We start from the raw sequence: 12,418 nt of genomic DNA on the forward strand, positions 1-12,418 counted from the left end.
CCAGCCACTGCTATTCTTTGTTCCAAAAGTGTGACCTTTGTCAAAACAAAAAGATCAGAATCTTGACTCTGTGCCCGGCAGACTCTGTGCTCCTTGACTCATGATACTTGGCAAACTTCTCATTGTGTAAGACACAGGCACTCCGTGGGGCTCTCCCCGTCTCCCTGTGCTACAGCCAGAGAGCCCACAGCCCTGCCGGGGACTCCCTCCTCCACTCTCTGCTCTGGACCTGTTCATTCATTTTTAATTTTCAGGTTTTACCATTGTCTCTCCACCACTTACCCTCAGTCCCTGGTGACCCTGTTCTGTTCTCTACCTCTGAGATCCACTTCTTTAAATTCCATATATGAGATCTGTTCACAAGTACTCTGTAGTTTGAAATCCCTTTTATTTTTTGTGACACTCAAGATCTAACATGGGGCCTCTTGAATGCAAAACAGGTGCTTTACCCCAGAGCCCAGCCACCAGCCACCAGCCCCTTGAACTCGTGTCTGCTTCGACTGTAGGCAGTCTGAGCGCAAGGACTGTGTTTTGACTATTTTCATTTACTTAATGCCCAATACTGTGCCTTACTGTAGGAATTTAGTCTCTTGTGTTTGACAGAGGACAGAACTGGTCCCCCAGGCATGACGGGAATGATGAACTGGCTGCCCACATGACATCAGACACTTCCTCCACTCACTGGGACCCCCCTGAATGGCATGTGAAGACAATGTAGTGTTCATCCACGTTCAGTTTCTTTTTTCTAACACGAATCTATGATTTTCTCAAGTTTATGTAGACTTCTAAGCTGACTGTTTGCTACTCCAGGAACAGGTATGCTAAGTTATTTCCTCCTCCTCCTTACCATTATCCTTCTTTTTTTCTGCCTCAAAAAAGGAGCTGGTGGATGGACCCCACTTGTGTCAAATAAATACCAATAGCTGCAGATTGACCTTGGAGAGAGAATGGAGGTCACGGCTGTGGCCACCCAGGGCGGATACGGGAGCTCCGACTGGGTGACCAGCTACCTCCTGATGTTCAGTGACAGTGGGAGGAACTGGAAGCAATATCGACGAGAAGAGAGCATCTGAGTATGTTTTCCAATAATAAGAATTACTACTCGTTGCTGCAAACCCATAAAGAGAAACAGTTTTCATGTACACTTTTTATTTTGTTTTCATTTGACACATAACAATTGCACATATTTAGGAAGTACAGTCTGTTATATACATCTATGGACTGAATAGTAACTAAATCAGGGTATTAGTTTGGGCAAGGATATTTTGGAGAAAACTCCAAAATCACAACCAACAAAACTTCAAGTAGAAAAATCAGATTATGACTAAGAAGCTTCCATACAACTCAGGAAGCAGTGAACGATGAAGAGATAACCTAGAGAATGGGGAAAGATATTTGCAAAAGATACTTCTATTGAGAAAAAGGATTTTAAGGACTACTTTGAAAAAAATTATGTGAAAGCAGGTTGCCCATTTCAAAGAAAATATTGAAAGAGCCTCTTGTTACTATACCTTAAGTAGTGTGGAAGATTAAGAATAATACAAATCCTATGTAATTTTCCTCGTTTTGTTGAATAATATATTTTAGCATTGCCTCTGTATGATTTCACATTAGTATATTGAATTTATTCTTTCATTTTCTCTGATTTAATCTCATGCTTCTGAAAGATACTGAAGTTTTAAAATTTAATAAATGAGCAGTTTCTCTATGTAGGACAAGTTCAAGAACACAGGCTTTGAACTTGAAAAATCGTGTGTTTTCTTTATTATGTAGATACATTGAGAAATTCCAGGCTGTAGATCTCAGTGAGATCCTCCAGAAGACTTTGAATTTCCTCACGGTTGTGGTATTTCTATTGGTGATTATGTCTTAAAGCCTTTTTTGGAGGAATAATTTTTGTTTTAATTGTGTGAATATTTAACTTATTGTGTATTTAACTAATTGAAATATATTGCAAAAATAATTTGGTACCTAAGGTTTGGAAGTAACTCAGATGTGTTTGAAATCTTGCTCTGCACTGATGAAGGCTATTTAAAAGGTTGGGCATGATTTTCCTATAAAAAAGATATTCTAAAACCAACACCTTCTGTCTCCCCTCCCTTCTTTCCCTGTTTTCTTTTTTTTTTTTTTTTACTCTAAAAGGTTATATGCTTAGGGAAAAATAATGTGAAGAATAAGGTCCGTATTAATCCAAAATAGTGTAAGTAGCACCAAATGCCAGTCCCCACCATCCCATCCCCTGTGGGTGGAGCTGAGCTTCACTGGAGTGACTGGTTTCCTTTTCTGAAGGCATATCACAGCGTGAGCGTCCTCTGAACTCACAGTGTCTTTCTGCATCTCTGGTTTGGGTTGACTTGTGCTTCTCCAAAACACATGCTGGAATCCTAACCTACAGTGTGTTGAAAGGTGACTTTATTTGGAAATTGGTTATTTACAACCACATTAAAATGAGGTCAGTAGGGTTGGGCTTAATCCAATGACTCTTCCTAAATGAAGACATTTGAACACAAAGATGGACACTCATGGAGCGAGAGAACCCTCTATGAAGAGGAAGTAAGACGTCTACAAGCCAAGGAACACTGAGGTCTCCAGAAGCTATGAGGTGGGCAGGCGTGGAACAGGTCTTTCCCAAGTGCTTGTAGAGGTAGTTGCCCTGTGGTCAGCTCCGTCTTTTGGCCTCTAGGAGCTTAGTTTCTTTGTGTGAGGTACTTTGTTCTAATGGCTCTAGGAAATAAGTGCATTCTATGGAGTTTAACTCTTCCATGTAGAGACCAGAACATCAGCAGATGTTTTCTGAATTAATGAGTGGGATTCATCCTCTCCCAGGATGCCTTTCTTGAGCAACCACACTGACAGTAGTCTCTCCCAGCCCTGCTCTTGTCTAGGACATGGTTGCACTAAAACTAGGACCCGTGGTACTGTGAGGATCTGGTTCCTCCTGCCATTTTGATCCAAGAAGTCTTTGAGGGCAGGGCTTTGTCATGGCTCGCCCTTCCTCCTCCATCCCTCTGACCTGCAAATTGTCACCATTTAATAAATTCAGTGCCTACTCTGATTGCACAGAATTGTAGGGTGAACCAAAGTTAATGCTAAAGAGATGGAACCCACAGACCAGCCTAGAGATGATTATTGGGTGTTCACCTACGAGACACAGACCCCAGGGATTGCAGAATGGAGCTTAGACAGGTCTTGAAGAGAGTGTTTGGAGTGCTGCAGAGTGATGAAGGTAGGTGTCCTAGAAAGCAGAATAACATGAGCTCTGAGATGCAAGAGGACTGGCCATACAGAGATGGAGAGACTGAGGAGTTTCATGAAAGTTGTAAAATAGCCAAGAGTGAGGGTCTCACGTTTGAATTATGAAATGCCTCTGCAGATAGCTGAGTTTCTCCACCTACCTCAGCATCCAAGGGACCTTTGTTCAGTCATCCATTCTTGCTTTTAGTAAATAAGAGATTGGTAGACTTTAATAATATCTTCTAGGAAAATATAAGCTGAATCACGATTATATTCTTGATGAGTGTGGCCTCTTTGGTGTATTCTGTTCGGTTACTTTTTCAGAAGTAAAATTCACTGATTGTCTTAGGTTTATCATTTTCTTAAAAGGATGAGTTGATATTGTCTGTTATATAGTCTTGTCATTGCTGCTGTAATAAAAAATTGCATATCTTATATGAGCTTTCAGCCTTTATCTAGGCAATAATTCTAGATTTCATAAATGGAGTTAAAATAAGTTAGCTTAAAGAGATTTGGTTTTTATGTATAAAATTATTTACACTATGGATTAAAGAAAACTGCATGTTTTTGTAAACCTACTAAACTGCATGTTTTTGTAAACCTACTATCATTTTTTTTTCCAGCACAGATTCAGACTGGGTGCAGTGCTTGCCTTAGATTTATTGCATTAACCTTCCTCTCGCAGGAAAACAGAATGTGTCTCCAGATCTCTTCTAAAAAGCCTATTTCTTTTATTTTTATGTTAAGGACACATTAAAAATTTATTCTCCAACCTCATATCTTTCTTGGATGCTCTCCTTATCCTGTTTTTTAATGGCTTTTTAATTTTTGGGGTCTGGGTCTATTCATTAGCTACACTAATGTTTTCTATTATTAAAGATCCACACTTGCTTTTCTGCAGTGCCTAATTCTAGAAGCAGAGCGATTAAAATGATAAAACCCAAACTCATATAGCAACAAAATCTGAATGTTCCAACTTTGGGGGCTGTTTATGTTCTTTATTTATCCTGCTTAATGGGAATATCCATGTGTTTTATTGCAGAGATAGCCATGTGTAAGATTTCCGCCTAGTCACTGATGCTTGGTGTATGCAGTATAGGACCTTCCTAAAATCTGAAACAAATCAGGTGTCAAGGTGTCATGAATTGGATCTGGAACGTCCCCCAAAGGCTTTGGCTCTTGGAAAGTGATTGGATCAGGAGGATTCTGGCCCCATGAATGGATTAATCCATTGTTGGGTTCATAGCTAAATGAACTATTGAAGGTGGTGATTATTGTAGGAGGTGGAATCTGGATGGAGGGAGTGAATCCTTGAGGATGTGCTCTTGGGGATTACATGCATCTACAGCCCCTTCCTCCATCTCTTTCTGCTCATCAGAGGCCCAGAATCAGTGGACCCAAGTGATCATGGACTGAAACCTCAGAAGCTGTGAGCTAAAATAAATATTTCTTTCGTTAAGTTATTTTTTCTCAGGTATTTTGTTACAGCCACAAGCCATCATCCCTAGTGTCAATTTTCCACTTATTTCTGTGAGACTTAAGAACCAAACCTGTAAAGAAATACATCAGTCTTTAATTCCTTATAAAATTTTCTACAGGCTGGGATTGGCTATGGTCAGATCCTTATCCAATCCTTCCACTTGGCTTCAAGCTTTCCCTGTAAGCATCAAACTCCTTTTCTGTTTGGGTGTCAAAAAAAATTAAAAAATGAGCATGCTTAAACACAAATTATTGCCTTCCACACTCTCCCCACCACCAAACCTATCTCCCCTGGGCATCCACCTGTCAATATTGCCATATTTACCAGCTGCTTGAGCCAAGATCCTTGGAGTTACCAGTGAACTCTATTCCTGCACACCCCACATTGGCTCCATCAGTGTATCCTGTCAAACCCAAATCCTTTGAGAATATATGGGGTCTTTCAGCTTCCATCACTTCCACCATTACCACTATGGCTTACCTCCCAGTCCTCCCCTGGACTATTGCATATGGCTTCCAAATACAAAATTCGTGGAATTTTATTTTCTTCAATTCTTGCTGCAAATGACCATGGATTTTGTGTAGCGTACAATTGTAGTTGTTTTCAAGAAAGAACTTTTGTAGATTAAAGGAAGCAAAATTGACTGTATTCACTGCTTCTCTCTGGCTTCATAACATTTTGTGCTACACTGTGCTTCTGGATGCTCTTTAAAGGTGTCAAGTAAAGTCCGTCTTTTGTAGTATCTGTTCAGTCCCTTTGAAATCTTTCCCTAGGTAACTTAGCATATATAACTTCCTTGATTCATTTCTCAGACAAATATTCTCTTCTGCATAAAATTCTTTTATTCAAGGCCCGAACACACATATACACAACCCTTCCACCTCATCCATCCTTCATCCCCGTCTCTTCCTTTGCTGTTTGTTTCCTTGTGGGACTCATTATTTCTTGGTACTGTATATGGAGTTTTTTTTGTGTGTTCTGGATCTCTCGCTCCGTTAAAATGTTTTATGCCAAGAAAAAAGTATCCCCTGAATAATATTGTGTGAGTTTGTTTTGTAACTTTTTAACTTTCTGGTAAAGAGGATGAGTTTTGCTTTAATTATATCATCGGTTATCTTTATCTTCTCCCAAGTTTTATCTTTATCTTCTCCCGAGTTCTGTTTCAAAGAATTACCTTTCATCTGTATTGAAATCCAGCCGAATTATTTCTCAGTACTGGTCATCTTATCACCATTTTACTTTGGAATTCAAGTAATATCCACAGATATTAAGTCCTTCAGTAATAATAATTAATATTATGTGAAAATACAGTCATTTGCCTCATAATGAAATTTTAGACAAAAACAGCCGTATATGATTGTGGAACCATTGGACTGTATGACTTAGGGACATCACAGCCATCTTAGTTTGTGTTAAGTACACTCTAACAATCACTATATGACAGAGTCACTTAATATCACATTTTTTCAGAAGGTGCCCTTTGTTAGCAACTGGAGAAAGGGTGTCTAGGTGTAAGACATGACTGTTAAGTTATGTTAGTCATGTTAGGATTTTTTAAAAGTAGTTTTAGTAAAAAAAGTGTTTTCCCCCCTCATTTGTATTCCACATAATATCCTCTTTAGTAAATATCTCTCTTTTCAAAGAATTTTGTATCTGTGTTAGTCAGTTTTTTGATGCTGTGACCCAAATAACCAACAAGATCAACTTAGAGGAGAAAAGTTGGGCTCATGCCTTCAGAGATTCAGTCCACGGTTGGCCAACTCCATTGCTCTGGCCCACAGTGGAGCAGAACATCATGGCAGAGGGCCACTGTTCTACTCATGGTGGCCAGAAAGGAGGAGGGGAGGGAGAAGGGGCCACAGGGAAGCTGCACTCTTTCTGGGAACGTCCCCCATTTACCCACTTTCTCCAGCCATGTCCCACCTGTCTATAGTTACCATCTAGTTAGTCCATTCACAATAAGTTGGACTGATTAGGTGACAGCTTTCACAACCTAGTCATTTTACCTCTGCACATTCCTATGTCAACACAGGAGCTTTGAGGAGATATCTCTTATCCAAACCATTCCAGGATTCAAAATGTATGTCCATCCAAACTGGGAAATCTAAATATACCTGCTCATGTGTGTGTTCCTGAAGTACACTGGTGGACCTCCTTGGAAGCATAAGTTGTCTGAATTTTCTCCTTGATGGTCTGGCCTGATTGGAGAACAGGTGAGGGCATCTAATCCAAGAGCATGAAGATAGGGATCAGAGAAGAGCTGATCATGTTTGAGTGAGCAGGGACCCGATGGAAGAGGCTGCACTAAGCACCAGGCAGACAGAAAAGCTCTTAGTGGCTTCTTTGTCCTTCTACAATAATGCAAATGAGTGCATCTTCTGAACCAGGCAATAGTTAGGTGACCCTGGGAGAAGAGGAGCTGGTGGGATGGCTCGGTAGCCAGCAAGCCCTGCGCCCCTGACAGGCATGGACACAGTGAGTCAGAGGAAGAGCAGGTCTGCAGACAGAGCCAGCCCGTCTTGTTATACAGGTGCAGTGCGTGAGCTCTGTTTCCTCCAGGCTCAGGGGTGATCATTTGATCTCCTGTCTTCATTGATGTTTATTCTGCTTCTGGCTGTAGTAACTGCAGCCTGTTCCTTCTATATCTCCACATCTTCTCATCACCTTCCCTTCATCTAACGCCAAGTTGGGCATATTGTCTGTATAAAGCTGACCGCATTATCAACAGATCCATGTATATTGTGCACATACAAAGAATACTCAAGATTAGGCAATATTTTTTTCCCTTGAAGGAAAGGGATTTTCCTAAATAGGAAGCAAGAGGGAAAAACAAATATTTTGTCCATGATGGAAACTAATGCCATCTGCTATTTATGAAGAACACTCTGGGAATCAAGCTATATGCCCTCTGGGCTTGCCAGTACCTCCATGCCTGATCTTTGCACCATTGCATCCAAAGTCCTGATTTCCAAGAAGGTGAAGAAACAGTCTTTTTGCATTTTTCCTGATGAAGCATTCTGCAAAAATTTTAGTTCTGAACATATGTAATCTACCTCAGAGCAAAACTCAAAGAGAAAGAATGTCAGTAATGACAAAATCTTTCCTGTGAGTGGTGACCATTGAATGGGAAGTGTTTCTTAAGCTGCATTTAAGGTCAAGCAGCCCAAGCTTTAAAAATTCCTTTGAGGTAGGTCTGTGCAAGCCAGGAGTGCCACATCAAGTGACACCTCTACAATGTGACCTTTCCAACGCTCCGGAAACTGAAGGGCGTCACAGGGTGTCGCCTACTTCGTGAGTTGTTAAAAGGCATGCTCTGAGTTTCAGTTGCAGGATTTAAAGAGTTCCAAGAATGGCTGGTGGTGACGGATGCATAATCTGAATGTACTTAATGCCACTGAACTGTAGGCTTGAAAACGATTGAAATGTTAAGCTCCGCGTGACATCTATCTTACCACAATGAAAGCATTTTTTAGAAAGTATGCAACAAGTTACTTCAGTAGTCAGTGGGCTCTATTAATAATGTATGATCTACACAGCACTACTCATTTTTTTCTGTTTTCAAGCTAAAACCTTTAAAAAGCTCCTTGGGTTAATATTTTTCATTTAATATTATTCATCTGAGTTCAGTTAGTGTGAGGGGGAGCCCTCTGCATCCCGATAGCACCAGGAGCACAGAGGTAGTCCCTGCAGGGAAGGATGTGGGTCAGGGCCACATAAGCTCCACGGGTAGACCTGTAACCTTGAGACACAGCACAAGCAACTTGAATTTACACTTGTTTTCTCTTGAATGAATAAATTGCCCAGGAATTTTGTGGAAAATCAAAATGGCAACTGTGTCATGAGATAATCAAAATTGGTGGTGGAATGCCATCATTGACCCCCAACCCCTTGAAGGACAAGCTCTTGCAGCTCCTTCCTTATTCCATGCCCTAAACTTTTGAAAGCACTTAGGATGATATTAAGAATGACAGGGCTACTCCAGAATCTCACTGGTTAATTTCACAGTGAGAGATTCTGTTTTGTCAGGGATTCTGTCCTTTGGTCACATTTAGAATCCATATAACAGCTCAGTCCCATTTTGTCTTGGTAATAGTGAAAATCTCCCCGTTGTGGCTTGGATACAAGGTGGTCACTCACATCCTCTGGGTTGAAGCAGGAATATTCAGAGGTGAGATGATCAGATCTTGAGAGCTGTGACCTAATCAGTGGATGGGTCCACTTGATGGATTAATAAATTGAAAGGACTGGAGGGTAACTGTGGGAAGGGTGAACATCTTGCCATGATGTTCTGCTCACCTCAGGCTCAGAGCAGTGGAAGCAGTTGGCTGACCATGGCCTAAACCTCGGTAACCATGAGCCCAGATAAGCTTTTCCTGCTCTCAGTTGTTCTTGTCGGGTGTTTTTGTCCCAGCAGTGAAAACCTAACTAACATGTTCCTTTGTGGGTTCTTTAAGAAAAGCTTCACCATGGCCCTGAAGGAGACTCTCTCAATGGAAGCCTGGTTTACCAGCACAATCCTTTGATTTCCCTCTAGGTTCCCAATTGTGAGTCATTTAACTTTCTGAAAACAACTACCCTACATCTACAGACTTCCTGAGAGGTCACAGCCTTCATTTTTCATTCAGTGACATTGACAAATCAGAGCTATTTGCTTACCTAAGCAGTTTTCTTTCAAAAGAAGTATAGTATATACTCTGCTTCTATCCAAGATATTGACAAGTAGGGCTTTTTCCTGCACAGAAACTTTGGCTACCATGATAAAATTTATCTTAGGGAGAATAGCCCTCTATATAGTTAGTGAAAGTTCTAATTAATAATACCTGTCAGGGAAATGCAAATTAAAATTACATGAGATATCATCTTGCATCTTTTAGAGTGGTTCTTATAAAAAAAAAAAGCCAGGCATGGTGGTACACACCTATAATCCCAGCAGCTAGGGAGGCTGCAGCAGGAGAATTGAAAGTTCAAAACCAGTCTTAGCAACAGTGAGGCACTAAGCAACTTAGTGAGACCCTGTCTCCAAATAAATAGAGCTGGGGATGTGGCTCAGTGGTTGAGTGCTCCTGAGTTCAATCTCCGGTAATAAGAAAAAGAAAGATACCAAGTGGTAAGGGTGTGGAGAAAAGGAAACTCTTGGTAGAAATCTCTATTAGTGCACCTATTATAGAAAACAGTATGGAGATTCCTCAAAACATTAAAATAGAACTTGTAAATGATCCAGCAACCCCACTACTAGGCAAACATTTAAAGGAAATGAGGCAGCAAGTCTAAGAGACACTTGCAGTCCAGGTCTGTAGCAGCACTATTCATAGAAGCCAACAGAGCCCCTCTAAGTGGTCATGGGTGGATGAATGGAGAAAGGAAATGTGGTATATATACATGGCAGAATACTCTGAGCCTTTCAAAAGGAAGTTCATCCTTCATGACAGCATGGAGAAAGGACATTATCTTAAGTATAATAAGCCAGGAACAGAGAGACAAATACTGCACAGTCCCACTTAGACGTAGAATCTAAAAAATGTTGAACTCAGAGGCAGAGAAGCCGGTGGTGCCTACCAGGGGCTGGCTGGCAGGGAGGAGGCTGTTTGGGGAGATGTTGGTCAAAAGGATGCAAAATTGCAATTACATTAGAGGAATAAATTCAAGAGATCTGTTATACAACACGGCCACTATAGTTATGGTGTTCTGGTTAAGTTGCTTAGGGGCATCACCAGGTTGCTGAGACTGGCTTAGAACTTGGGATCTCCCTGCCTCAGTCTCCTATGCCTCTGGGATCACAGGTGTGTGCCACCATGCCCAGCTAAAAAATTAATTTTAAAAAAGAATAAGCCAAGCAATTAGTATAAAGAACTATAATAAGGGAAATTAGTCCTACAAACAGGAGAAATATATAATAAAGCTGAATTCTGGATTTTTGGATGCTAAATATTAGTATGAAGAACAGTGGAGAAAAATATGGTATCCGTTAATAAATTACAACATGTATGCTGACATGTCAAATATATGATATTTTAAATGAATAAGAAAAATATATACTTCATACATTATATGAAGACAATTAAGTAGTTATCTGCAAAAAGAAAACAAAATAATGCTCACTTCTCTTTTTTTACATTTATTTTTTAATTGTAGTTGAACACAAGATCTTATTTTATTTATTTATTTTTATGTGGTGCTGAGGATCGAACCCAGGGCCTTGCATGTGCAAGGTGAGCGCTCTACCACTGAGCCACAACCCCAGCCCCTGACCTCACTCTTTATATCAAAATAGATTGCATATATTTAAAGATATAAAGTAAGGCATCCATAGAGACAATCTCAGAGGATTCTGGGAGAAAGTTTGCCTTTACAGTATTGGAGTGAGCACATATTTTTAAGAAAAATGCAAACCCAGATCACACTGAATAGACAAATAAATTATCTTTCTAGAAAAATACTACATGAAAAAATGCCACCATAGATATCAATCCAGGATTGGGAAATGAGATTTTAATGGACACAACACTGTTAATTTCCTTATCTATAAAAGTACCTTTACACATTGATGGATAAGGACAGAAAGGCAATGTAAAAATGAGAAATGTTAATGAGCAGCCCAGACCAAGAAATGATTTCTAAATGTATGAAATGATGTTCGCCTTGCTTCCACATTGAAGAAAGGAAAATAAAGCCACAGCACTGAGACTCTCCTCAGCTCAGCAGGATGGATTAAAACATTTTATTTTCTCCAACTTTTACAGTTATGCATTAAGTGTAAAGTCTCTTAAAATCAAATGTAAACGGTACACCAACTCTGCGAGATCATGGATAGTACTGCTTAGCCTAAGACTCATGTTAAAATAAATTTCAATGAAAATGAAGAAATTTTAGTTTGAAGACCTAACAACCTGAGTGCTTCAGTGTGTACCCAGCAAGATTCTTTTGTGCTTTGTATATGTTTAAATCCTTAACAAGACTCTACGAAGTAGATACTAATGGTCTTCCCAGATAATATCAAGGAAAGAAAAAAAAATTACAGGTTTTGTCTATTTAACCCAACTGTAGATTGGATGGGTAATGGCTCAAGGATTTGAACCCAAGAAGTCTGGCTGCAGAATCTGAACTCCCTGCCCGACCCCAGAGCTATGCCTGTTATGTGCCTGCTCCTGAGTTGAGAGTGGAATTTGGAGGATTCATAATCAGCACCACTTCAGATGCTGGTGGGAATATATATTGATACTACTCCTAGACAGCCAGCCATTTGACAACATCTATATTTCAAAATTGATCTCCTTGCAGTGTTCTGGATGAAGGTAATGCAAAAAGAGCAATGTTTTCATCTCTCAATGTACAAGCTACATGAAGTAGTTCTACTTGCAGGAATGCATCTCACCCTTATGGCATTAATATATGCACATATATGCATGTAGGAACACACATAGATTATACCATTTTATAATAATAAAATGATATGTTGATACAGTTCTCTAATTGCTAGGTGACTAATAAATAAATTCAAACATTTATACTCTGCAATAACACCCACCCTTAATAGAGAATGAGGTAAACATATTGACTGATAGTGAACTTCAAGATTTTTTTAAAGGCAAGGAAGAGAATAAAATATTCTCCCATTTGAAATTTCCAAAATGAATATCTACATCTATAGGTATAATGTGTACATGTAAGATACAGGACATTTCTGGAAGGGTCCACTAGAAAAAT

At 39.8% G+C, this 12,418-nt stretch overlaps 1 protein-coding gene across 1 annotated transcript in view; it reads left to right on the top strand.

Annotated features, from left to right (window-relative positions):
• The first annotated feature begins 920 nt into the window (after positions 1–920).
• Positions 921–12,418, top strand: part of LOC144369669 (contactin-associated protein-like 3) — a 137,604-nt gene continuing 126,106 nt past the window's right edge. The window contains 1 exon segment of the mRNA XM_078029823.1: positions 921–1,073. Coding sequence (XP_077885949.1) covers positions 948–1,073 — 126 coding nt within the window. The 5' untranslated portion in view covers positions 921–947.

The sequence above is a fragment of the Ictidomys tridecemlineatus genome, chromosome 13 (genome assembly GCF_052094955.1).
Source record: "Ictidomys tridecemlineatus isolate mIctTri1 chromosome 13, mIctTri1.hap1, whole genome shotgun sequence".
Taxonomy (NCBI): Eukaryota; Metazoa; Chordata; class Mammalia; order Rodentia; family Sciuridae; genus Ictidomys; species Ictidomys tridecemlineatus.